This window comes from Carassius carassius, chromosome 39, assembly GCF_963082965.1.
Source record: "Carassius carassius chromosome 39, fCarCar2.1, whole genome shotgun sequence".
NCBI lineage: Eukaryota > Metazoa > Chordata > Actinopteri > Cypriniformes > Cyprinidae > Carassius > Carassius carassius.
In genome coordinates, this window is record NC_081793.1 from 20,723,776 (window position 1) to 20,751,552 (window position 27,777).

Here is a 27,777-nt window from a genome sequence, read left to right on the forward strand (position 1 = left end):
CCTGACGGCTCAGAGAGCTTAATACTCTATTGAGCCACATTAAAAAAAAAAATTCTCGAGACCATTGTAAACTCAAACACAAAGTAATTAGTAAAATGTATTAATTAGAATGGTTAGTACAATGGATATAAATGAAAATCCGTCAAAGCAATCTTTATAAAAGATTTTTTTAAATCCATATCGTCTAACCGCAAACGTCTGTGATTGGTTTATCCTCATCAGCGCAAAGAAAAGTAACATGTGCATTTGTCACCGCAACAGCCTGCTTTACCATAATAACACTGTTAACAGCTGACAGAAAATTTCTGAAAGAAAGTGGGTGGATGTGATGTAATGATAAATGATTAATATTAACAGGAATGTTCACTAAATTATATTTAGTAAAATGTGGTTCATTATATACAGTGAAAGAGCATTTCTCTATTATATATTAATTAGACGCAACATCCGGGCCCCTAAGCCCCGCCCATTCGTAGACAAAGGTTAATACCCACTGCAGTTCTATCCTCTTATTCTGTTTCTACATCACTACTGAGACGCATCTGCATCCCATCGCCCAAGCGCTCGGAGAACAGAGAGTACAGGGATGATGATGATAAACATACCGAGAAACTGTGTCATATAGAGAGCACCTCACTCCGCCTTGCACATTCTCCAAGGATGCCGACCACTGAGGCAGAGACTGTCTTATAATAGGGCTACAGTCTGCAGGACGCAAAAAGCAGCTTGTGTCTGCAGACAAAACATCGAGGGACTCTGTGTGAAGCTTACAGGGCATTAAGAGCATCGACTAATCCTGTTCATGGCCACAAATATAAATGCGCAGAGCAAAAAAAGGACTTTTGCGTGAAGAAGGAGATGATCGGAGTAAAGAAGACGGAGCAGCAGCAGTAGGATTGCAATCATTCAGTGTTATTTAATTTTTTTAGCTATTGGAAATGGGAGCTTTGACAAGCCGTCAGAATGCAGGAGTGGAGGAGGTCGATATACCATCCAGTTCTGTTTACAGATACCCACCCAAATCCGGTAAAACATTATATTATATTATATTATATTATATTATATTATATTATATTATATTATATTATATTATATTATATTATATTATATTATATTATATTATATTATATTATATTATATTATATTATATTATATTATATTATAAAAATAATGTTCCTGTTCCTTTTATATTATATTAACAAAAATATATTCAAAGAAATAATCCAAGATATTGTGAATGTATACTGTATTGTAATGTATTTTATAATTATCAGAAAAAAAAGTGTACAATAAAATTGTCAATTTAGTTAAGTTTTTTTTTTTGCCTCTTCTTATAATTGAAATTGAGAAGGTCCTTCTGTATATTTGAACTCCAGAGGGCCTGAGCCACCACCCATGGTTTGTTGATCAGCAAGTCTGTCTCTAAGAGGCACAGTAGGCCCATAGATGCTGTCTTGATATTGATATGGGGCCCATTATTCCAGTGGTGCAGTGTCTACTGTCTACCGAAATACACTTTAATTAGAGTAAATGTCTCGGATGATTTTGTACTCAGCATTAAACTGACCTAAATTAAGAGTGTCCACTGTATGTGATAGGAATTTAATCGTGACCATGTGGTTTACATGGATTCTGCTAATTTTGATTTTTAGATAAGAGTATTTTTCTGTCTTTTTAGAAAATCCAGCACTCATCGTGTTAGTTTTATAATGATTGTTTTACAAATCTTTAGAAATTTAAACATTTTTTAAATAAACAAGGCGTGTAGATGAGAAGATGAATGTCAGTGTGTTAACCACAAGTAACTAGATATGTGCAGCTTGGGACTTGTGCCTGATTCTTGCTACCTCCTGCTCCAGTTTCAAGCTTGTTCATCTATCTACCCTTGTCTTCCCATGGTGGTTGCTATCCTCTCTCTGCCCTTGAGCTTGTCTTTATTTAATCTATTGGTTCTCCAGTCTGCTAGATCTGTCTTCATTTTTATTTCGAAACCTTTTTATTTATCTCGCGCCCAGACATCACTTTGGAGGAATGGATGTTATTACATCTATATATATATTTTTCTACACCATTTAGTAGTATGTTTATCACTAACATTTTAAATGTGTGCTATTTCAACTTGATCTGACATTAAAATGACTTGGTGTAATTCAGTTGAAATAGTGAAAATATATTTTTTATACTTAAAACCAGTTCAATTGTTTTTACCACATAATGTAAGCATAAAGCATATTTTGAATAAAATCTTTTCTGGGTTCAGCACATTTACAATCAAGCTGATGTGCAAAATTAAAATCATGAACTCTATGGAACACTCCTCATGTGACTAGATGTGCATGTATAGGTGTGTGTGACAAATACATTTAGGATTGTTCAATATCTATAACATTTGTTTTGTTCGTTGTCATGCAGGGAGTTATTTTGCTAGCCATTTTATAATGGGAGGAGAGAAGTTTGATTCAAGTCATCCTGAAGGCTACCTCTTTGGTGAAAATACTGACCTCAACTTCCTAGGCAACAGACCCGTAGTGGTAAGATGGCTTTCAATTTCCTTATACCATAGATTAGACACAGCCGTTTTAACTGATTTTTATAGGAGTTCATCAATCCACTGATTTTGATCTGTTCATTGACTTTACCTTGTGTGATCTAATTTCCAGAAATTATCCACAACAATATGCCTCATTTTATTTCCTTACATTTTAATCACAGATTTAAAAAAAAAATAGTTATTTAAAAATATTTTTATATTATTATATATCATTTGTATTTTACATTATTAAAATCTTTAAAGGCATTTGTTAAAATATTTTTTTAAACATATCATGTTTAATAATAAGCCTTCATATCATAGTCACAAGTCATACCTTTGCAATATACATATAAATATTTATATTTAAAGGTGATTTTTGAATGTTTTTTAAAAGTCTTTAAAATATATATTTTACTCATAATTTTGACTCCACTATGAGGTCTGCTTAGAACGGTTACTTTAACTGGATATTATTTAGGTTAGTTTAATGTGAATTACTGTATGTTGGTGGAAGCTTTCATAATCAACATTTGGATTATACATGACCAAAAGTCACATGTAACTGTATAGCTGTTCTTATAGCTGTGCTTTGTATGTGTGCGGTGTTTGTGTGCTTTATGAAATCATACATGTATTTCTGTATGTGGTGAGTCTTTTAATTATACTGTATGCATTGGCTGCTAGGCCTGTCTCTCAGCAGACAGGCTAGTGATGCTGTGGGCTTAAGCGATGGCTTACCGCAAGTAAAACAGAGATGTCAGTCTGAACTCCAGGGAGGGGGATGGGTGGTGATTTACTCACCCAGTGTTGACCCACAAGCGAACACACTCTTGATGCCTCTCTTGCACGTGGGCATGCCTGTGCATTGCACTTTTCCAGGGCGAACACACACACATGCATGAATGAGCACAACAGCTTGTTTAGAGATCAGTGTACATCACCTTCATTGTAACGTTGCTTTGTTTCCAGATAATTTTTCAGGTTTTTAAGAGATGATATCTGATCAGATATGTGAGCTGATAAAACAGGACAAAGTGCTAATCGATAACTTTATTCTGAATCCTGACCCTTGTGATTTGTAGTTCCCGTATAATGCTCCCCCTCCTAATGAGCCAGTCAAGACCCTCCGCAGTCTCATCAACATCCGTAAAGACACTCTGCGACTTGTCAGGTGAGATTTTCCTCACAAATATCTTTATTGCACCATGACAGATCTCATGTGAAATCATGTGAGTTCTTGTATGGATGTATTTGTTAAAACAGCACATTTGGGTTGTACATGATGAAGAAATTGTTCCTTTTTTAAATAGCTAGCAGGTCGACTTTAGTTACTTTTACAGCCATGAACCACGATTTTTAACTTGCTTGTTGGTTGCTTCTTGTATTTTGTATCCAATTGTATAGAGCATCTGATTAGATGAAAATCTGTGTAGTGTGGGATGACCCTGTTAAAAAAAAAACAGCATATGCTGGTTAGGTATTTTTTGAAGCATGGCAGCTGGTTTTTAGCTGGTTTTAAGCTGGTTATGCGCTGGTTTAAGCTGGTCCTAAACAACTAGCTCCTGCTCAGGACCAGCTCATAACCAGCTTAAAACCATCTCATGACAAACTAAGGATCAACGTAAACTATCTTAAGCCAGCTGCCATGCTTCAAAACATACCTAACCAGCAAATACAGTTTTTTTAATAGGGGAGCCATAATTTTTTATAGACGAGAAAAAAAAGCAAACTTTAATGCATATTTCAACTAAAGGTAATTTTTCTTTATCCATTTGTTTTAGGTGTGCAGTAGTATTGAGATGAAAAGACATGGGCCAAATACCACAAAAATATTATATTGTTTTGTGTTTATTTTGTAATTAAAGTTTCTGTTTGATTGTCCGCCGGTTCCGGCCTCCTTCTTCCCGATAATTATGGAGTTTATATTGTTACAAATATATTTAAATATTGTTTGTAATTTTGACTGCAGATGCAGTGAAGACATGAAGCTGCCTGGACAGGACATTGGGAAAAGCCACAGCTGCTATAATATTGAGTTTACCTTTGATGCTGACACACAAGTTGCCATCACTATATACTACCAAGCCATTGAAGAGTTTCACAATGGTGTGCCAATGTAAGTAAAGCACTTAAGCACACACTTTGAGTATTCTTTTTGTGATTATTTATTAATAAAACACTTCAAAATCAGCCTTTACCGATTGATCAAAGAGCAGCAAATTCGGAAATAACATCAAAGTTTGGGTTACATTGCTCTGTTCATTGTGTGTTGTTGATAGATACTTGCCCCAGGACAGCTCTCTGCAGTCAGAGACGGTGCATTTCAAACGCGGCGTCTGCCAACAGTTCTGTCTGCCCTCTCATTACGTCAACTTAACAGAGTGGGCAGATGAGGAGGTAACACATCTGCTAGCTGTGACCTTTTGTATCTATGTGTTTTTTTTCAGGTTATGCAGGTTAAAATAGGTCAGAGTGAATGCATGTCCTTAGAGCACTTTGGTTAAACCTACTAATGTGGTTTATTGCTACACAGCTTTTGTTTGACATGGATAAAGACATCTACCCCATGGTTGTACAAGCAGTAGCCGATGAGGGAGATGGTGAGTTTAATGTAATAGGATATATTATAATATATATGAAAAACAAAAATATATAAATATATTCGTCCGTGTTTTTTGTTGTTGTGCAGAACACTTGGGACACTCCCATGTTCTACTTGCAACCTTTGAGAAGGTATGCTTTTTTGTCTAAAAAAAGAAATGTTTTGTATTTTAAAATTCAAAAGTTTGGGGTTGGTAAGATTTTTAAAAAGTTTTTTTTTGGAAAGCAATATTGAAAAATGATATTTTTATAGTTTTTCATTTTATTTTTTATTTTTAATTTATACGTTTTCTGTTTTAATATCTTTTAAATTATAAGTTTATTCCTGTGATGCCAAAGCGTTTTTTTCAGCAGCCATTACTCTTAATTAAATTACTCATAAATCTTCAGCGTCACATGATCTGTCAGAAATCATTCTAATATGCTGATTTGATGCTCAAGAAACTTTCAAGAATTTCTTATTATTATTAATATCGGAATCAGTTGTGCTGCTTAATATTTTTATGGAAACCATGACACATTTTTTGATGAATAACAACATTTATTTGAAAGATGTGAACAATGTGAAAGTATTTATTGTCACTTTTTATCAATTTAATGTGTCCTTGCCGAATAAAAGTATTAAAATATATTTTTAAAAAATTATACTGACCCCAAACTTTTAAACAGGATTGCATATTTATAAAATAAAGGCTTTGCAAATTCCATTCACACAATGTTCCAAATAAGTATACAAATAAGGTCTAGACTAAATGGAAAAAAAAGCAAGGTAGTACTATTTCTACCTAATCTAACACTAAAATTATCTTTGTTTTTGTAAGCTAATGTAATCAGATTGATTCAGTCATATTAAATCATATTATTGCCCTAACACTAACACTAACAAAAATAAGTTTACTTGTGACAATTATTGATTATATTATGTTGCTATGTTTTTCTCATAGCATATGGATGGAAGTTACTGTGTAAAACCTCTGAAACAGAAACAAGTGGTAAGGGCCCTCTTATAATTTATGTAAAAAACTTATAGCTAAAAAGTCAATTCATATTAAATGGCTTTTGTAATTAAACCTTTTAAGCATAACTTGATTGTATCTTAGGTGGATGGTGTTAGTTACCTTCTGCAGGAGATCTACGGTATAGAGAACAAATACAACAGTCAAGAATCAAAGGTAAGTCATCATCTACATTCACAAAAAGAATCAGATTCAAGGATAGATAAACTTTATTCTTCCCTGTGATATAGTTGTTACTACTCTCTCCATATCAATTTAGAAGGGAAACATCTTTTGCTTTTAAGCTTTCATTCATAGAATCAAAATATAAAAAATAACATGCTCAAATTTACAGGTGGCTGAAGATGAGATTAGTGACAACAGTGCTGAATGTGTGGTGTGTTTATCGGACGTGCGGGACACACTTATCCTGCCCTGCAGACACCTGTGCCTCTGCAACGCCTGCGCAGACACACTGCGTTACCAGGCCAACTGTTGCCCCATCTGTCGACTGCGTAAGCACCAACCCCTGTACTGAACGCATTCAACAAGACTCTATGATTGAGATTATTAGATTTATAAAAAAATACATTTTGCCTAGACTATATTTGTGTTCATAGTGTATCATACATGAATGTTGTAATGGGTATTTCATATATAAATCAAACATAGGACAGTAGTTGATGCTGTTTTTTGATTAGTTTCAGATAAAATATTTGACTCATTTAAAATTTATCCTTTAATTAATTCCTTCAGCGTTTCGTGCCCTCCTTCAAATTCGAGCGATGAGGAAAAAACTGAGCCCACACACACCTACCGGATTCAACCCTGTCATCACCTCACAGACGTCAGATTCAGAGGAGCACTCGGTAACTCAAATGTTTGTTTCCAAATGTTCATACAGAGCTTTATTCAGAATAAATCTATTTAAAGCTAAATAAAATGTATTTGTACATTTAAAGAAGCTTTTCTGAGACCCAAATGTCAAAATAAGATAAAAAAAATGAAACTGTTTTGTTGAACCTTAAGTCAAAATGTAAAAAAAAGTTATACTTGATAAGAGAGAAAAAACACGTATTAAGAGGCACAAACTAAGCAGAAATATGCAATTTACAGTAAGATGAAAGTAACGACTGTAATGTAAATCAGTGACATCTTTTTAACAGAAGACTAGTTACATAAAATGCAAATACATATCAGTTGTCCCTCTATATCTCTCAATAATATGTCTTAGTAAGGTGATACTTAAAGGTGAAGCTCTGTAGTTTTATTGTGGGTGAAAAAACATACAATGATGATTGAGAGATATACAAATAAACGTCCCTCAAAAGCCTGATGTATCACGTTTGATATTCAACCAACATGATTCAGTTTAAATGATAAACTTAAGTTGCTTCAGTTTGATAACACAGTTACACGACAGTTGTTTCAGCAAAGCTTTGAACATGTTGATAATTTAGTTGGACTTTGCATATTAAACATGATACATTAGGGTTAATGGTTTAAGTATTCGGACACTAAGTTAAGTTAGATGCACAATTTAATGCAAAAACATACAAATGATCTATACTCACCGTCTATTCATACTAAAAGTGAAAATGTTGTTATGCTTCAAAACTGTACTGTTGTTCACAGCCACATGTTTGTTTACTACAGGCATCAGAGCACATCCCACCAGGCTATGAAGCTGTGTCCTTGTTGGAGGCCTTGAATGGGCCCCTGAACCCATCGCCATCTGCTCCTCCACTTCAGGGCCTCACCAGGGGCCATGTTTCGGGATCTGTGCCCACATATGGCAGTGATAGCCACCACACGCCCACGCGCTCCCTCTCTCCACTAGAACACTCTGTCAACTCCAGTCAGAATGTGAAACACAAGAAGAGTGGCTCTAAGTGAGTGAACCCTAACTGAAGGATTGAATGGTGTAGTATTTTCAGTATTACTGTATAAAAAAACGTGTCATTTAATGTCTATAGAACATTTGCTGGGTGTTATTAAACTTTCCTGTCAATTTACAGCTTTTTTAAAGGTTAAATTATGGGCTTAGGAAGCCGGCAGATAAATGAGTCGTTGTTAATCGTGTATCCTGGGAACTCTCTAGATCCCTCTCCCAGAGTTCTTCAGTGCTGCCTGAGGAGGAGGATGAGAAGTCATGCAGCGAATCTGAAGTGCAAACGTGCAGGAGAAAGCTGCATGTAGAACAGCAAGAGGTACAGTATTTATACATTTTTTATAAATATTATTTTATGCACTTTTCGTGTATTTGCATTTGTCCTTTCAAAATTTTAGAGGTAAGTGAGAGGATTTTTAATGTTTTTAAAAACAATAAATACAATAAAACGCTAATACATTTATTCCTGTGATGGCAAAGTTGAATTTTCAGCCGCATTTACTCCAGTCTTCAGTCTCACACAGTTCTTCACAAATCAATCTTATATGCTGATTTGATGTTCAAGAAGGTTTCTTCTTATTATGAACGCACAGAATTGTAATAATATTTTCATTTGTGTATATATTATACAATGTCCAGTCTGGAGTGACTCCTGAAAGTGACAACATCACCCTGTCATCCTCCGGGGCCATAGACCAGTCCTCTTGCAACGGGACCCCTCTCTCCTCCACAATCACCTCCCCAGAGGGTACAGCATGACAGCTAAATCTAATTTACTGAAACACACACCAGAGCTCACTCATTTACATTTGTTTGTCTTCCTGTTCACTTCCTGTGCTGTTTAGACCCAGTAAGCAGCAGCCTGGCCCAGTCTGTGATGTCAATGGCGTCTTCTCAAAGTCAGCACTCTCAGATTAGCACCGACACACTCTCGTCAATGTCTGGATCCTACATGGCTGGTGCTGAGGGAGAGGAGGCCACAGAGACCCCAGCAGAGAGTCGAGCGCCTTCCCAACATGAGGGTGAGGTAAGGCAGTTAGATGGCCTAGAAGCATCATTAATTTGGCTTGTTATGCTTTAGTTCATGTTGATATTATAGTTTTTACCACCTGAAAACAGGAATGAAAAAATTACATTTATGTTTGTAGAGTGAGTGTCTTTTTCTAGAGCAGTCTTTTTCCAGAGTTGTTATTTTGTCTTTATTGTGTAATTTTTTTCTGATTGTGACCTTTTATTTTATTTATTATTTTTTTTTTTTACTATTTTCAAAATTTAAAAGCAGTTGCTCAACCACCTGTAGAGGATGTTCAGTTTATGTTTGTTGAGTGAATGTTTCAGTCTTTTCTAGAGCTGAAAACCTCTAGAGTTGGTTGGGGCGGACTGGCCATCGGGAGCACCGGGACATTTCCCGGTGGCCTGACGGTCATTCTGGCCTGCCGGCTGCCGCTGTGGAGTCAATCAGCCTGACGTGCAATAGGCTTGTATGCAACTGCGAATTAATTGACGGATTTATGAATCTACGAATCAGGCGATCGCGGAGTGAAAATGACACCACCACACGACTAAACATCAGCGAAGCACTGCCTAATTGGCTATATCTAGAGAGAAAGCTTTATCTTAGAAAATCGCGCAAAAAATGGAGCGTAAACGCAAAGGAGGAGCAGAGACGGAACATATGAAAAGGAGAAAAGCCCTGGCCACAGACGCAGCAAGTTGTTGCAAAATCCCAGCCATATTCGCCAGTAAGGGAGCAGGTCGGTCAGAATTACATTTATATTTAGTAGGGATGGGACAGTTCAGTGAAAAAACCGAACCGTTTAGTTCTCCACACACGGTTCGGCACGCGCTGGGACGCGGTTCAGCTTAAATCTGACAAAGCATCTGTAATATGGTTTACTATAAATAGCACGTAAAACAAACAGGGTTCAGATAATATATGTTTCTGTTGATGGATGAGCATTCTGGGTTCCCAGACATTACAACAACAGCGTTAAAAGAAAAAAAAAAACCTGGACAAATCATTCACTCTTGTTCAGTACTAATACGAACACTGGATCAGTGCATTCTCTTAAAGTGACAGTCTTTATATTAATCGAACAGCAACAACAAAGACATCACTCACTGGTCTTGATTGAAAAGCTTTTGTAACTTTAATAAAGAATAATCTTTAATTTATAGTCCAAAATACAATGCTGTTTTACATTTGATTACTTTATTCATTTTCTGTACATAAAAACTAATGCTAGGCCTCCCTAAAAAAGCCTGAAAGTAAGTTTATTTTATTTGTATCTTTACTCTATTGTATTTATTTGTGATGTTGCTTGTTGTTACAATATTCTTAATAATATGATAAATTTAATTTTTAAAAAAATAGTTTTTGAAAGTTTAGTTTTTCCATAAACATAGCACATACAACGGTACCGAAACCATGATTCTAAAACCTTAAAACAAACCGAACTGTGAAAAAGTTGAACTGTTCCACCATAATATTTACGTAATCATTTGGCAGATGGACGCTTTCATTCAAAGCGACTTAGAATAGATAAATTCTATTATAAAATATATATATATTACAAATATATATATAATGATAGAAGTTTTAAAATGACAAACTAGCACACTGTTTTACATATGGGGATAAATAATTTTTCTAGTGGCAAATTTGACCAGATATGTTGATTTTCCATTTCTAGCTTAGTATATGTAGCCTAGTGTACAATGCTTATTTATTTATTTTGAAGGTGATGAAGGAAACAGTAGCACTAGTGCTGCAAGTGCGCATGCTGTTGAAAAAGACAGTTCAGCTTTTGAGTCCGAGCAGTCAATTCATGTGTAGCAACAGAGGTGGCCTGGGGTGGAGTCCAATTCCCGGCCTGATTTACTGTCCCAGTCCGCCACTGAACATGTATTTCAATTTTGAAAATAGTTGCAAATAAAAAAGGTATCTGTCACAATCAGGGAAAAAAACACAATGAAGACATAATAGTTATGCTGAACTTCAAACTATTTCTTATTCCTATTTTATGATTTTTTTTCATCCCCTTTATGTAAAATATTTTGTACAAAATGTGCTTTATAAATATATTTGCCTTGCCTATTTCATTGGCTAGAAATTGCCCTTTGTAAATGCAATCTCTATTAAATGGTTTTTAAAATATAAATAATAATTAAAAAAAGAAAAACGGATTGGTCAACAATAATTGGTCGAAAGTTATCAGAACACTGTAACCAAAACTTTCTACTGTCACCATTGCACAAACATTTATAAATCTATGCCAAGAGCTGTTCGTGCAAATGATATATTGTGTCCATATTTACACACATTTATAGAGACCATATTTACATGTGTCCACAGGAAGTCCCCAATGAGGCGAGAGGGCATAACTTTGTGGCTGCCATTCTTGAAGAACAGGATTCAGAGGTGAAACATTCAAACAGCCAAACATCTTAAACCCAGCTATTTATTTTTTATGTATTATTTGCTCAGCTCTGTGTTTTCTTTCATAGGGAAATGATGTGACTGAGGAAGATTGTGCATCTCCCACCAAAGAACATGGTAACTGAAATCTTAGCTATTGGCAGTACTTATCACGACACTGTACACTAGATTATAGAGAAAACACAGAATGTAGGTGGTACTTCATCTATAAGAGCTTCTAAATCTGCCTACACACTACTTGATGTAACTTGTGTTTACAAAGGTCTCTCACTATAAATATAAATATCACATGACTCATTCGAGGCGAATGTAGTTTGATTTTTAATCTTCATGTCTAGGCTGTGCACTTATTATTTTATATAACAAGTGTGCACTAATGCTTTATTATTTTTTGTTACTAATTGTTAATTAAACAGATAGCTTGATGAAAAAGCAGTATAAAGGATTCCAGTTTTGCTTTTGTTTTATTTGTTGTAACTAATTGATATTTTGCACAGACCATTTCTTATTTAATGTATTGTATGCTTCCTAATGTGAAGAAATTAATGTCAAAGTGTTTGTCAAGTGTATTTTTTCGTGCACATGGCGATTGCATCAGCTCGCTCTCACCCGAGTATGTGTGCATCCATCAAACGCAGTCATTACTAAATGGCTGCCGAGTAGCATCCTGCACCCCATCGCTCTGACCCCTCACTGCTGTGCTCCACTCGGCTGCTCTGCCCTGCCTCGGCTGCTCTTGTTTGACCTCTGACCTCGCTTGCAGGTGGGCGCAGGAGGAGTGAGGTGCCTTGTCCAGAGTTTGACAATAACAATCAGGGGCAGTCTGACAGCCACTGTATGACAGGCCTGGACAATGAGCAGCCTCCTGACGGCCGATTCGCTGGTGAGTGGCAACCTCTCGAACATGGACTTTCTGATTGTAAGGGATTGGGTGAGGTGGTTTCAAGGTGTCCCATTTAAACAGCAACTGGCTCTAAAACACTATTGGCTTTCACTGCTCATGCACAACCTTTTACCCTGCTGTAACTTTGTGTAGCGTTAATTTGGTACAGTGGCTATCCCCTTTAACCCTACTGTTCTGTGTGTGTTCATGTGTATGTGTGAGTTAATATCATGTATGACTTGTTTCTATCTCTCTGGGTCATACTAATAGCTAAGTTCATGTTCAGTGTCTGCCAGCTCAAAGTAGCTTTGCATCTCCCTTCATTTCTACATTCATCCCTTCATTTTTCAGCTTATCTTCTCTCTTTTGCCAGCATATTCTGTTAATCCCCAGCTCTTGGTTACTGTCATCCAGAGAAAGCATTCTCTCTGGAAGGACAAAAATTAAGCTTTTCACATGATAGTAAAATATGATTCATCATCATCATCATCATCATCCTAATATTTCTATTCATCATGATTACTACACAGTCCAAAATATACTATCGGCCCCAAAAAGTATTTGGACACATAAGCTACACTTAAAAGTGTCAAAATTTAGATCAGGGGTTTTTTCTATCACAGGACTTCGATATGATGATCCCCTTTCAAGGGACTCCCTTTATAAAATGTAAAAATTGTTGTGTATATGGACCTGTTTGTATTGTAAATAATATTATCAACGTGTGTAAAATGCGGTCTGCTAAATATTTACTTTTAATTTTTTTTTCAATAGAATAAAACAATTGAGATTAATCTCATGTCTTGCAAATGAACGGTCAAATTCAATTTTTTTTTTCTTCAAAAGGCCCCTATCATCTTCTCTCATCATCTCTGAGCACCAAGCTTCTCCTCTCTTTCAATCCGACTTTCATTTTCTGTGGACGGTTGGTTGATTCTCTTGATGTGCTGTAAATGTGCTGTGTTCTCTCTTTTCTGTCTCTGTTTTTCCTTCCATCATTTCCCATCTCTCTTTCTCCCTATCTTCCGGGATGTCTGTGGAATGGACAGATGAGGACTCGTGTCCTGTTCACATTGAGGATTAGGTATGGAGCAAGTTAAAAGACAATCCATAGAGGTCATGGATTCACAAAGGCGTTTCAGTCTTTTGCCATTCACTGTTATCATCAGTGAGATTCTTTATGGATCTGCCTTTTGACCTCTGTGGGTTAAAAGAGCCTTTTCATCATTTGCTTTAGATGCATGGTGAATAGTCAATGCGGGATATTTGAGTACACAGAAATCTTGGAGAACAATGGATAAAAGTGTCTCGGTTTGCATGATGGACATTTTGGCCAACCTACAAACATAAAGTTTGAAGCAGAAACATTCTGTTCCTGAAGAAAGTTGTTTTAACATTGATCTCCAAGAGATGGTCCAATTTGGGGGAAAGGGTTCAGCAAGGTTTCTTCATTATTTCATTTTTTCCTGAATCACGTTTCCACATTCCCATCATTATTTTGCCCTACTTTCATACCTTCTTACATTCTCTTCTTTATGCCTTCTCTCATGGACTCATCCATCCTTTCTGTTAGGTCTGTTATACCTCGACGTCTGTTGTCATGGACGGGATCCTTTGACTCACCATGCGTCCGCCAGCAACATCAACCTTGAGGAGCAAGGGGTCACCAATGACGCTGCAAACCCCAAGAACAAATGTCATCGTGGACCCCTAGCTGTATGAAATCCTCAGTCCATCCATTCATAGACCTACTCCAATCCTGAGAGGAATATCTGCCTCTTTCTTCATGCCACCTCCACCCAAACTTGTGCCCACACCAATTACTCGTGGATCAAATCCTAAATGCAAACCAGGGAGAACTGACTGTGTGGTTTCTCTTCTCCATTGTGATAGATGTCATGTTTTTAGTGCTCTTTTGGTGTTGGCACTTGTGTAAAGCACCACGTTTACACCAACGCTCCACCCCCTCATGCGTACAAATGAAGGAATGACTCAAGCAAGCTCTCCTGCTGAAAGGCAGGAAAACAAGGCCATGATGAAGACTCCAACCTCTGATCCAAGCAGCATTTCAGTGTTTATCTCTTAGAGAGCAGCCCAACTTCATGTTAAGGCTGTGCAACTATGCTTTTTAAAGTTAATAATCAAATCCTGCTGATCTGAATCAACATCAGATCAGCAGATCAACATGTACTATTGGAAATCTGCCCACAATACTCAAGATACAAAGATGTAAAGAATACGATGGAAAAGAGTGAGATGAATTTTCTGAACTGACATCAGAACAATCAATCCTTCACGATATTAACTTTAGAGCAATAACACATATTTGCTCATGTTTCTGCCCTTGTCAGTTTGCTGCAGCTCACTTTGAGCTCTACGTACAGCCTTGCATGCTACACAGACACAAAGCTACTGAGCTGCCTAACTTGCATTACGCATCTGGCCACGGAGATGTTACTGAACTGCTTACTACCAAGCATTTTCAAACATTTTCATAGGAGATGGAAATGTCTGGGAAAAGTTGCCTGTGACATCCACCTGTGGGTCGTAACTCAGATTGCTACTGTTGATGGTATGTTAAATTTCATAAAGCTACTTTTTGTGTGTTGTTTAAAAAAGAAGTGTTCATTTATTTCATGTCTAAGGTACAATTTAGCATATGTTACAGTTAGTCAATTTGTACCTGAAGCAAAGCTGAAGTAGCTCTTCAGAAGTGTGTTGTTGGACCGATATGGATCGCTATGCCAGGCATTTTGGTATACAAGTTCTTAAAAAAAAAAAAAATTTATGTATTCCTTTTGAAAAGTATTGCACTTTCCTATAGGGTTCCTTAACCGAAAGTGTTTACTTAGTGCCAGTTGTCATCATACATTGAAAATGAAGGAAAGACTTTAAAAATTGTGCCACTAACTTGGAAAAACAAGCAGCAACTATTCAGTTTCTCGACAGTTCTGCCAATCCAATTCATAGTGTTTAAACTTGCACTTTGTTTTTACCAATGGTATGTTAGTGGCTATTTTACTTTACAAAAATCTTCTACTGATCTCTGTGTTCTCTTTTCAATCCCTAGAAGGGATAGTTCACTCAAAAATGATTTAGAATTTTCCCAAAATTACATTTGACCCCATTGACTTACATGGTGTTCTACAGAAGAAAAAAGGTCATGCAGGTTTGGAACGACGATATGAAGGTGAGTAAATGAAAATCATTTGAGATTTTTGGGTGACCTATCCCTTTATGATCATTCCTACAATTCATTCATCTGAGCCAGTTTTTTTATTCATTAGCACTTGTCTGGACTATCTTAATAAAAAAAAGGATTCACAGTACAATCAAATAGTGATTATAACTCTCTTAAAATGTCTATTGTACTTTGAGAACCAACCAAGCTTTTCCTTTGTGTGGAAAATGTTTATTTTATTTTATTTATGTTAGCTTAGCTCTGGTTATTGTTGTAATAGTCTGTTCAATGTGTTGTTTACTGTAGTATATGAATGGTGTGAAATTTCTCCAAATGGGATTGTATACATTACATGTGCACTAGTAGATTTTCCCTTGAGAGCAGATATGCGGTGCATGTGGTAAGCGCATAGTAGTTGCAGTCAGAAAATAGACATCCTCCAACTTTACATTTGCACTATATGTGTAGCCCTTCCACACTGAGCACACTGTGTAAGCAACAGGTACTGAGTGTCACAAGACAAGCAATACAGCCGCATAATAGCACGTAGTTGTCTGCAGGCAGTACAGATAAACTTAGCCATGCATTGAATGTTTTACAGCAGAATGTCACATTTACCTGCAGAGAGAAAACTGCATAGAGCATGGATAAATTCAAGGGGTTGTCTCCAGTTTTGTTATCTGTATTGCTTTTGTTCTGTCCTCTTTCTGCCCCAGGATAAGTGACTCAAAGTTAAACCTACATGAGGAATGGGCTGCATCAATTCACTTTTGCAGAATGAAGATTACAAAATGTCAAAAACATAATAAACTTTTTCTTAAAAACAAGATCTGTTTGGAGCATTGTAAAAACATTTTTTTTTTACTCTCTATTTTTAACTCAATTTTTACTCTTTTTCCTTTAAATGTACTGTTCAAGTGTAGTTGCCAGATATTTACAGTAAATAAATATTGTGATAGACATTATGGGATGTCATCTTAGAGTCTGTATATTTCGTTGAATTATATAATCCACCAGTTAACTTAGTAAAATACTAAATTTTGTTACTTATTAATAACCAACATAATTGTACAGGTGGTATTGTATGAATATATGAATTTTACAGGTAGGCTATATGATAACCTAAAATCTGTCAAAACTGGGCTTTCCGTGAAGAAAATGTGACCGATCACTGTGAAGAACATGTACTGTATTTTAATCAATAATAATAATAATAATAATAAAATTAATTGAGAATTTGATTAAAAAATACTGTAGTGTTTTACCAGAATATATATATATATATATATATATATATATATATATATATATATATATATATATATATATTTGGATGACAAAGCCAGTCAAAGATTGCCTCTACCAACACATCAATAACAGCAGAATGTTACATCTGTGAGGAATAATGGCATTCATTATAATATGAAAATGCTATATGGTGCTCAGGGGAATGATGTTCTCCCTTATTATTGCACTGTTACATAATCACAGGCAGTGAGTTAGTGAGTCAGCATATGCACAATGAATGTACACCAATTTCTTTTTGATACCCAAACTTAAAAATCTGGCCAATACGACAAGCTGATAATTATTTTAATATTGCCAGATAATCAATAAATGGCTGAAATTGGTACCAGCAAATTGTGCATCCTCTTACGGTTTTAAGTAATTGCTTAAACATTAAACAAAGGCCATCTGTTTGATTACAGTTTTAGTGCATTCAAAAATCCCTGCACTCATTTAGTGTCACACTGTTCCAAGCTGCTTTCCTTTATGTAAAACAGATAAAGAGATAAAGTTGGTTCCTGAATCCAATTCGTCAAAGGCAAAACAGATAGCTTGAGAAAGCATAACAGAAGGAGAATGGGAATTCTTGGACATATCTGTCCTGCTCCAGAGTTATGAGGACCAAACATATGACAGGATAAAGTACACGGATGCTATAAGGATGGGAATTATGGGGAGTTTAATACATATCTACATTACTGTTTATTATAAGCTAGCACTGAAATTATCTGAGCAGTTTAATTAATTTTTCTTGAAAATTCAGCTCATTCAATAACGTGCATTTATTACGTGGATTGAGCAAGAACACAAGTGTTTAAAATGCATGTATACATGATATTAATGCTGTTGAATTGAATGTAAGAAACAAACTGATCCATTAATGCAAACTATTCGACTTTTTTTCTTCTTCAAGTAGAGACGTTGCCACAGTTCTTATGGATTAAATTTTACAATTTATAGTATATATTTTTTTATTAATTAGTTTATTTATTCTTCATGCAATTCCAGACAGACTCGATAATGGTGAGATCAGATCTCTGAAAAAAAGATAAAAAATAACTGGCTTAAAGCCTTTTATGGTGAAAATACTAAAGGCCTAAGACTTTTGCACGGTAGTAGTGTACATATATCAGCAACACTTAGCAATAAAGTTGCAAATTAATTTATAGCTGTCAAGAACCGGGCCTTCTCCTGTAGCCCTACATGCCTTACAGTATTACTTAATATTTTGTGAAATAAAGTATGCTTTACAACATCATTAAAGAATATTGTGAAAAAAAACAACAAAAAAAAAAACCTTGACACAAATCTAATGCATTCTCTGTGGCAGATATGTCAGGGAACCATGTTTAACATCATACACTTCTATAATGGAGTGCATTCATATAAACTGCACAGTGGATGTGGCTAGCTACATAAGCTTGTTATTATGATATCACTCAATGCCAAGATAGTGACCCCTGAATATATACTTTTAATATTTGATTTTTACCTGAGGAAAATGAGCACAGACTGTTACAGTTAACATTCATGCGCATTTGTACATTTCCTAGTGGCTCATAAACTGGCACAATTTAACACTATTAAGAAATAAATCATGACTCAGGCCTCCAGATGCTAGATGGCGCTCATCCAGACACGAGACACGCTGCGCCTCCTGGCCAGAGAGTGTCTTATAAAGGAGATGAGAGGCTCTGTATTACTGTTGGAGAAAGTGTAACGGCTAACTTGGATCACATGTCCCTTAATAACTTTGTGCGACATCATTCGCCGTTAACGGATACCATGGGAATGAATGAGAAGTGCCGTAAACTGAATCTCACCTGTCGCAAAAAGTCAGTGACTTCTCTTATAAAACGGCATTTTTTTCGTAGTAAACTTTAAAAATAGTTCAACCCAAAAGTATTTTTTAGTGTAAAACATGTTGAAGATTAGCAGATAGTATGTCGATTCATTAAATGATATGCTGTTTCCTCTAAAAAGCTGTTTATTCAGCGTTGTGAAGCCTCTCCTCCCTTGACATCCATTAAAAAAAACGGCCTCTGGTGTCCTTTCCCACGTAGGAATGCCAGACCGGAAGCGTTAGCTATAGCCGCTACGCTTTTTCGGCTAATGGGTGCAGGCTTGCTTTGTAGTCGCTTTGGCTGGCACGCGCGAGCAGTGACGTGGATTATCATCCATTGCTGTGCGAAATCAGTGAAGTCACTGCATTCAACTAACGTTACTAATTTACTCCTCTGCAGTGGGTCTGGACTATTTTTTACCTTATGTAATAAGGTAAGAACTTTCATTCATTTCAATTCGACATAATAATCAGAACGCTGCTTTTTAAAGTCAACTTTATCAATGAAAACATTCTTACTTTGTCCAAATCATCTAACTGTTTGCTGTCAAAACTTGTTTTCATGTTAATGCGTTGATGGCTTTGGTTTCTGATCATGTGTATTTCATGTGTATCATGTGTGTTTCTATTCAGTGTCCAGTGAGGAGCAGCACATCAACATGATTAAAGGCAAAGTTGAAAACATTAAAGACAAAATCGATGGCAACGAGCTTGATTTAAGTCTCAGTAATCTTACAGAAGTGCCAGTCAAGGATTTGGTAAGTGTGGCGGTATATCCCTTATAAAAAAAAATCTTGTAGCATTCCTTCGGGAATTCCTGCAGGATATTTTTGTTAGGGTTATGTTCACTTTACAATTTGTTTACTTGGTTTTGTTTACCCCCCCCCCCCCCCCCCCGTTTTCATTTAGCCTATCCTTCAGCCAAAATGTGAGACAACATTGAAAATTGAAAATAAATAAATACATTTCTGTGCAGGCAGCATTTCCAAAGGCAACAGTTTTGGATCTCTCCTGTAATAATCTAACGGCTCTAAATGTAAGTTATAACATATATATAACACGATTCTGAAACAAATCAGATTTGCTGTAGTTTCTTTAATTTTTTTTTTTTTACTTCACCAGCCTGAATTCTGCAGCTTGACTCAGCTCATCAAAATTGACCTGAGCAAGAACCAGCTTGTCTGCTTACCAGAAGAAATTGGGCAACTCAGTAGTCTCCAGCACTTGGATTTATACAACAACCAATTAAAAAAGCTTCCCGTTGGTTTTTCACAACTCAAGGTGGGTTTAGGATCTCACGCCTGCAAACATCCTCTAATATTAGGCCATGGTGTTTGCTCTGTTATCAGTAGCAGTCGGTAATTGAGGGCATTTGTTTGTTGTAGAGTCTGAAATGGCTGGATCTGAAGGATAACCCACTGGAGCCAGCATTGGCCAAGGCTGCAGGCGATTGCTTGGATGAGAAGCAGTGCAAACAGTGCGCATCCAGGGTGAGTTGAGTGGTCTGAAGCAGAAGTGTCAAAGAGCAGTTTTGTACTTTATAAATTAGCCGCATACTCCAAGTTTTTTTTTCTTAATTGTCTATGTCCAGGTTCTCCAGCACATGAAGCTACTGCAGGAAGAAGCAGAAAAGGAACGAGAATGTCGATTGTTGAAAGCGAGAGGTAGGAAGCCCAAAACATCTTTTCCCCTTAATTTTTAGTTTGGCTCTCTTTTTGCCTTAATTTTATATGAGTGACCTAGATATAGTATCGAAATATTTATTCCACATTACATCATAATGGCTCTTTGATTTGAATTCAGTTTTTTTACAATTGTAAAACATTAATTTTATGTATTCATTTTAGAATGTTTTAATCCGTTACAGAACTAGAAAAGAAAAAAGAAGCCAAGCTGAGGGAAAAGGAGGCCAGGGAAAAGGAAGCACAAAAAAAGAAAAAAACAGAAGAGAAAGAGAGGAAGAGAAAGGAGTATCAAGCTCAGATGGCTACTTCTGCGGCACAAGAACAACAGAAAAAGAAGAAAGAGAAGAAAAAGAAAGCTGCTCAAAATCAAGGTACGGTTTTATCTTACATGAACTCACACCTAATTCATTACACCATAAACTCTTTACTTACTATTCTGTAATAAAGTATTCTGATCTACACTACCGTTCAAAAGTTTGGATTTTAAGATTTTTTAAAATGTTTTTGAAAGAAGTCACTAATGCTTACTAAGGATGTTCAAAACTTCAGTAATATTGTGAAATATTATTACAATTTAAAATAAGGGTTTTCTAATTTAATGCACTTTAAAACTTAATTTATTTATATGACGGCAAAGCTGAATTTTCAGAAGCCATTACTCCAATATTAATGTAACGGGATCCTGGAGAAAAAATGTAAATATTATTTAGTGGTCAAGAACATTTCTTATTATCAGTATTGAAATAGTTTTGTTTCTTAATATTTTTGTGGAAACAGTGATCTTTTCAGAATTATTTGATGAATAGAAGTAAAAAAAAAAAAAGAAGAGCACCTATTTGAAATAGATTTTTTTGGTATAATGATAACGTCTTTACTGGCACTTTTGATCAATTTAATGCATCCTTTCTGAACAAACATTTTTTTTTTTACTTTTTTTTAAATCATACTGACCCCAAACTTTTGAACTGTTGTATATGTCAGTTTGATATGTTTTATACCATATGTTATATGTGCTGTACATGTAATATGTACAGCGTGTTTCAGTTTTGATGTTTTGAGTTTAAGTTCTACACTTCACTTTAGGTAAAAATACAGCATCCGAGTGTGTGCCCAAAGCCAAGCAGTCCATCTGCTCCCTGTTCTTCTTTCTGCTCCTAAAACTCCTTCTCCTGCTAATTGTGGGAGTAGCAAGTGTAATAGCAGTTTGTCAGTTGACTGAACTGAGGAAGGAGGCGTTCTGTGTTCCACTCAACGTGCACTTTGAGGAGACAGTGAGGTGGGCTCAGGGTCTGGAGGTCGTGCAGCAGGTCATTCAGAAAATATCTGATCTCTGAACATAAAACGCTGTCTGATAATGATACGGATCTGAGCCTCTCAGGAGACGCACTGGGACCAAGTCACAGACCTGTCTGCAGAAATTCCTATGGAATTGTTTCTTCCCTTACTGCATCTTTAAAAAAAAAATCCATGTGATAACCATGGACCAGTTTGTGAATTCCAAATCGGGAAAGGAAAACGGACTTCAAGAAACAGTTGATGAATAATAACATTTGTGACCTTTGGAGTCTTATGTAATAATGTTTCACAACATCTTATAATAAAAGATTTGACCGATTAAGATTAGCTCATGTTTGCTGTCTCCGTGCTACAGTTGGTAAAAGCAAAATTGAGCCTTAAAAGAAGCTGATTATAGGTTTCTCCAATAACTGCTCTCTGTATTTGCTCCGGTATGTTTATACCTAAAACTTGGAAAGCTTATATATTGTTAGCTTGCCAGGACATTAGAATCATTTTGGAATTCCTTTATAACGAAACATACAATTGTTTGAGATCATAAAACAATTATTTTTTTATTGTTAGCATCAATGCACAACAAATGTGTTTAAGACTATATATTTTTGTTGGTATTGTTCCGAGGATGAGAAAGACCATAAATGTACTACAACACAAATACATAAAAGACTTAACTGTTTAGTATCTCGAGTGTTTTCACAAAGATTTACAATGATATAAGCAACAAATATAATTAATATCTGTTTTACTCACATAAATTATTTCTTTAAAACATGCAGTATGCAAATAATAAGCAGATTAAAAGGTCTAAATTGGAGATTGTTTATAGCAGTTTCCATGCCTTAAGAGGTTAAAATCACAATACAATAATAATATTTCTAACAACACAGTACTGAATGTGTGGTTGAGTCATCACATTTAATTCTGAATTAGAATTCAGAAATATTTTGTCACATGAGACTGTGACAAAAAAATACTACTACCTCAGCTTTCTGTGACAGTGAGTGATTAATATTTCATATTGAGATGCACTGCAAGGCTGTTCTCTTTACATATAGTCTCCTACAAACTATTATCACAGAGATAATTGTGTGAATGGTGCCTGTCGGATGTCCCGCGCCTTCCCATACTCCCTCTGCAGCATGAAATCCATATTTCCAAAAACATGCTTCTGTAAAGCCTCGTTCATGGTGACCCCGAGAGTGACCTCCCGAAAGACTTCACTGATGGACAGCTGCAGAGACAGCAAAAAAAAGGTATATAAATGATAAAAATAAATGTTATTTTAATGAATCACAAAAATGTTAACTAAACAGTTGAAATAACTATACCTGTTCACTAGCTGTCAAAAGTTTGGGAATACTTAAAATTTTTTGGATGTGTTTGAAAATTCTCTTATGATCATCGAGTAAACACAGTTTGCTATCTGAATAGATTTATAAATGTAATTTAAAAATGTAAGTTACTTCAGTCTTTAGTGTCACATAAAACGTAAGAAATAATTTTTATATCACAGTTTACATTGATGATAACACTTATGATAATAAATGTTTCTTGAGCATCAAATCATCTTATGATGATTTCTGAAGGATCATGTAACAGGAATAAATTACATTTTCTTTTAAATATAAAACACTCTAAAATGTAATCATATTAACATAATATTATTAAAATCATAATAATTCTAAACTTTTGATAGTGTGTGTCATTATGGGACTAAATGATTTCTGAAAGTCATTGTACTCATTCTCACCTCTCTGAAGTGGAAATTCTTGAACATGGCGATGCTGATTTTGTTATCCAAACCTATCTTAACTTCAAACTTTTGAACTCCAAGTTTATGGACACCTGTTGAGGCAAATTCCAGAACACAAACACTACATACAGGGAGTAGTCACTACTAATAACAGATGATCTTTAATCATCAGCTTTGTCCTACCGTAGCACATCATCATGCGTGTCACTTCTTTCCCAAGTCCCTTTCCTCTGTAGCAGGGTACTGAAAAAATTATCGGATGTTACTGACATAACTCAAGCCAATGTGAATGAACTAAAACTCACTGCAACCTCTATAACCTGCAATCATGATCTCCAGTTCAGCCAGGGAAGCATCACTGGGGTCTGTGAGGAAAATGTTTACATCTCCCACCATGCACTCTTGCTCCGGTATACTCGGATCTGCCCATTTTTGTTTGTCCAAAATGATGAAGGTGCACTCTGAGGGAGAAAAATCATAAAACTGAACACAGAAACAGATCAAAGATGATTTCAACCATGTGACTGAAAGTCAACAGGACACTAACATGGACAAATGTTCGTGTGGAAGGTGGAAACTCACTGTCATCATCTTCTCTCCAGCTTCTTTGCATGTCATATTCCTGCTCCAGTGTCAGGGGCTCTGATGCAGTCAGCTTCTGCAGTTCAGGAGAGCACATCCATTGATGATACCTGAAAACGGGTGTTAGATTTGGTTAAAACGAACTGAGACCACAAAATGATATACTCGATCCACTTATTTATACCTGGGAACATGATCTGCATTGTAAGGTACTAATACGACCTTCTCCCCCTCCAGTAATGTATCTTCATTTATCCTCATTATAAGCAGCCTGTAAAATAAAGTCTTTTAAAGCACATAAATCATCTGTATGTTCTGTCTAGCAGTGTAGCATTTATGTCACCATCATACCTCAGAATCAAACTTGAACACAGATTGGTCGCTCAATTTATGTCCATCTGTTTAATTTACGTAAACATTCAACGTGCCGCGGTACACTAAACAAATCGTATCACAATAATATTACGAGTTTCAATGAATTCAACTCACATAAACAGCGGCGCATGTGAACTACGTCATCCGCACGCGCAGCAACTTTTGCGCGTTTGTGTTCTGGAACGCGAGAGGGCGCGAGACTACAGCTTTTCGTTTAAATGCTACTTCTTTCATGATGATAATTTAAAAGATTTTTTAACAGAAATTCAGACAAACTAATCAAGCAACACTGTATATAAACATGATACATGTATATCTATGTATTTCATATTTTCATATAACACTTCAGTGAACAATATTGATATGTGCATTTAATATTTATTAATGCAGTTCAAATAAAAGATTTATTCCAAAAAATGAAGTTGCAGCTGTTTATACCTTATCTTGTAGGCTCTCGTTATATATGTTCAAGTGCAATATTTATATATTTATTTACCAAATTGTGCAGCTCTACACACAAAAATGCCATTATGCTATTATATCTCCCTCTTGTTGCTCTCATTTGTCTTTCTTTCATGAAACATAAAAGGTGTAATTATTTTGCAACTATTTGATAAGTGAATGAGAAGAGAAAAAACAAAAACAAAAAAAAAGAGCCTGATGTTACATGACTGTTTTCAGATCTGGCATATTTAATCATTCTTGATGTAACAGACAAGAAGCAAATCTTCTACAGTGTAAACAGCATTTCTGGTGCATGCAACCTGAAAAGTTCTTGCTATATTATTGATGTCAACATCACTGGTTCTTATGTGTATCTGATTGAGCAGATTTTAATGTACAAATCCATTACATGGCTTCAAATGACTTATATATTACATTTTATGCAGTTCTTCATGTTAGGTAAGTGTAACCTTTAAGCCATTAATATATGTTTTCAGACTTTTTTCATTTATATTTTATTAGTTTATGTGGTGAAAAAAAACCAGGCTGTTCTGATTTAAGTTTTGTATGTCAATTTCTGTTATTTTTAACTTTAAAATAAAGCATATATTATATTAGAAATAATACATTTTTTATAATTTATAAGTAATATGATTATAAAAACATTTACTAAAATTGTAGTAATATTTTAATAATTGTATTAAATAATATTTATATAAAATAAATAATAATAATTAATACAGGTAATAAAAATGAAAAAGGTGTATATATATAGGCTACTTTTATTTTTTTATTTTCAATTTATATATATATATATATATATATATATTTGTGTGTGTATGTAATGTGTATATGTGTGTGTGTCTCAGATGGGTCCCAAAAGTAGGTGTCATTCTCCTGCAACTCAGAATTCAGGTAATCGGACTTGACATATTTTGCTTACATTTGTTTAATTTTTATTTTTTATTTCTATTATTCTACTCCTTCTGCACAGCATTATTTATTCTGATTATATATCACTTTTTCAATGGACCATCTTTTTGTGGTACTTAGATAAGGCACCCGGGCGAGCAGTGCTGGAGGTAAATTACATTTTTAAAAGGGCAGTTTGTCATGTATCTGAATGAGCAGGGCAGGTATGTTCTTAAAGTGACCAGCTCATCTTATGTATTTCCCTTCACCCCTGTCTAAAGTGACACTCTTTATGGACAAGTGGCGTGTTCGCCACCATGTTTCTGTCATTGCCCTCATGCCAGTCATCCACAGCGTGTAGGTGACGAGCCATCAGTCAGTGCTAATGAAAGGGAAAGCATCTATCTTTCCTCTTCTCTAAAATTAGACTAATAGAGTCCCCTCTGTCTGGTTTCCTCTGCGGTAATGAATTAAGTGACAGTAAAGAGGCCATAAGTATGTATGTGGGGTCCTACGGGAGCCGCCTGTGAGACAAGACGATCCGTCTCTCTATCATTGCTCTCTATCTTGTTGATGTGTCTGTGTAGATACAAATAAACACAGAGACAGTCGACAGGTAGACAACTGAGCTTAGCAGGAGCTAAGGGAAGGATTAATTTTTTGCTCGAAAAAAAAAAGAAAACAGCATGAGGTGATTATTTTTATAATTAATTTTTTTCAACTTAATGACACTTCCCGACATTCTCTGTTATGCTGCAGGAAATACACAGGAGAAATCAACTGAATATTTGAATGGAGAGTCATGATTGATGACTGTCCTCTCTTTTAATTTCAGAAATCTGATGTTGATGTTGTGTCATTCATTGTGATGGCTTTATAAGCAATAATACATGAGCATCTGTGATAAAGGTGCATTATTGTGTCTAACAGCAGGCAAAAAGATGATTTTATTCAATTTAAACATGTTCAGTAACTTTTTATGAAGTCAAGACTTAAAGTTACATACCTGTCTAGAAATTTAATTTACCCTGAGCAATATGATTAAAAAGTATGACAACTAGCCCTGGAGTACTTCGAAACACGTTTCTTTCTCATATATGAATACAAGAAAAACACTGAATAATAAGATAATTAAGATTTATCACATCTAACCTCTATTAGCCTCTTTGCTGGGACACTGTCGTACTTGAAAGCATGCCCTGAAATCACCCCTTAGTTTATTCCATCAGGAGATGAATGCAAATGTTTACATACTGTGATGCGAATTATAATTTTCTCATTTCTTCTTTTTCTCATTTTGCATCATGCAAAAAAAAAAAAAAAATCCACTACTCATTTTTTTGCCCTGAAGCCATATAAAGGAATAAATGTAATGTAAATTGGTGTTAAATGTGGTCCTCAAACTTTTGGAAGTTATTATATTTATGAAAAGCTGCTGTTGTAATTTCAGGATTTATTTTCTACAATTCTGATGCATAAATTCAACACATTCTGCTATAGCTTGGTTGTTTTTCAGACTTGCTCCACTATTCCGTTGGCTATTTTAAACTTTATATCTAAATCCTGTACAAAGGTAAAAGCAAAACCATTCTAAGGACTAGTGATGGCTTAGTGCTTTTGTGACATCTATCACTCACAAACCAGCCTATTCCATTCTGTGTGGGAAATATGAGCCACAATCCAGAAATGTGTGCTGGAGCTTCATGCACTATAGCAAAACTAAAGCAAGAAATCGATTTAAAAGTGAAATATAAGGCTCCTACTATTTATTGAATTTTCTCATGATATGTTTCCTTGTATGTTTAATTTAAGCTGGAAAATGTTATGTTATACCACAACATTCGTTTAAAAGCCAAAAGAAACTTTATGAAATATTTAATTAATTTGGCCGCTGTTGACAAAAATACAAGTTTAATAGCATAAAATGATTGCGAATCTTCTCAGAGAACAACTGAACATCATTACAATTGTACGTATTTTGTTATTGCATATCTGATGCTTTTCGCAATAATTTCCATAATTTCGATGGCACGAGTTGGGAATTTTTCTCCACATAAAATAAAGCTCAGTGCATTAG

The 27,777-nt window shown here is 35.4% G+C and overlaps 3 protein-coding genes across 9 annotated transcripts; 2 read left to right on the forward strand and 1 right to left on the reverse strand.

Annotated features, from left to right (window-relative positions):
- Positions 1-253: 253 nt before the first annotated feature.
- LOC132121601 (E3 ubiquitin ligase RNF157-like) lies at positions 254-16,350 on the forward strand. 6 transcript variants are annotated; one of them, XM_059531175.1, is made up of 20 exons: positions 254-1,026; positions 2,413-2,531; positions 3,616-3,704; positions 4,503-4,649; positions 4,813-4,930; positions 5,067-5,133; positions 5,223-5,266; positions 6,079-6,126; positions 6,235-6,306; positions 6,485-6,644; positions 6,886-6,998; positions 7,786-8,021; positions 8,231-8,339; positions 8,660-8,768; positions 8,866-9,047; positions 11,376-11,441; positions 11,528-11,576; positions 12,223-12,342; positions 13,392-13,426; positions 13,916-14,050. In XM_059531175.1, exons 1-19 carry the CDS (start codon positions 939-941, stop codon positions 13,424-13,426), a joined length of 1,971 nt encoding a protein of 656 aa, XP_059387158.1. In that variant the 5' UTR covers positions 254-938; the 3' UTR covers positions 13,916-14,050. The 6 variants fall into 6 exon arrangements, 4 of the variants coding, with proteins under 4 accessions (XP_059387158.1, XP_059387161.1, XP_059387159.1 ...); XM_059531178.1 differs by lacking the exon at positions 12,223-12,342 and having other exon boundaries at positions 255-1,026; XM_059531174.1 differs by lacking the exon at positions 13,392-13,426 and having other exon boundaries at positions 258-1,026; positions 13,916-16,350.
- Positions 16,351-18,544: 2,194 nt separating this feature from the next.
- On the forward strand, positions 18,545-21,828 carry LOC132121602 (leucine-rich repeat-containing protein 59-like). The gene is made up of 8 exons (XM_059531179.1): positions 18,545-19,087; positions 19,287-19,411; positions 19,630-19,689; positions 19,776-19,934; positions 20,039-20,143; positions 20,245-20,317; positions 20,521-20,709; positions 21,422-21,828. The coding sequence occupies exons 2-8, from the start codon at positions 19,313-19,315 to the stop codon at positions 21,670-21,672; spliced, it is 936 nt and encodes a 311-aa protein (XP_059387162.1). The 5' UTR covers positions 18,545-19,087; positions 19,287-19,312; the 3' UTR covers positions 21,673-21,828.
- Positions 21,829-22,169: 341 nt separating this feature from the next.
- On the reverse strand, positions 22,170-24,511 carry LOC132121603 (alpha/beta-tubulin-N-acetyltransferase 9-like). 2 transcript variants are annotated; one of them, XM_059531180.1, is made up of 7 exons: positions 24,459-24,511; positions 24,154-24,240; positions 23,970-24,079; positions 23,708-23,848; positions 23,571-23,630; positions 23,385-23,479; positions 22,170-22,865 (listed from the first exon to the last, which is right to left on the reverse strand). In XM_059531180.1, coding segments are annotated over exons 1-7 (654 nt in total). In that variant the 5' UTR covers positions 24,461-24,511; the 3' UTR covers positions 22,170-22,706. The 2 variants fall into 2 exon arrangements, with proteins under 2 accessions (XP_059387163.1, XP_059387165.1); XM_059531182.1 differs by having other exon boundaries at positions 24,321-24,504.
- Positions 24,512-27,777: the final 3,266 nt, after the last annotated feature.

Bases quoted from the DNA above. Each gene is read 5' to 3' on its own strand.
- LOC132121601 (XM_059531174.1), top strand. From the start codon at position 939: ATGGGAGCTTTGACAAGCCGTCAGAATGCAGGAGTGGAGGAGGTCGAT. The intron at 8,340-8,659 runs GTACAGTATTTA...TACAATGTCCAG, and splicing joins TGCATGTAGAACAGCAAGAG to TCTGGAGTGACTCCTGAAAG. The intron at 11,442-11,527 runs GTGAAACATTCA...TTTCTTTCATAG, and splicing joins TTGAAGAACAGGATTCAGAG to GGAAATGATGTGACTGAGGA.
- LOC132121602 (XM_059531179.1), top strand. From the start codon at position 19,313: ATGATTAAAGGCAAAGTTGAAAACATTAAAGACAAAATCGATGGCAAC. The intron at 19,690-19,775 runs GTAAGTTATAAC...TTACTTCACCAG, and splicing joins ATAATCTAACGGCTCTAAAT to CCTGAATTCTGCAGCTTGAC. The intron at 20,144-20,244 runs GTGAGTTGAGTG...GTCTATGTCCAG, and splicing joins GCAAACAGTGCGCATCCAGG to GTTCTCCAGCACATGAAGCT.
- LOC132121603 (XM_059531180.1), bottom strand. The intron at 23,631-23,707 runs GTTATAGAGGTT...TAATTTTTTCAG, and splicing joins ACTGGAGATCATGATTGCAG to TACCCTGCTACAGAGGAAAG. The intron at 22,866-23,384 runs GTGAGAATGAGT...CTGTCTCTGCAG, and splicing joins AGAATTTCCACTTCAGAGAG to CTGTCCATCAGTGAAGTCTT.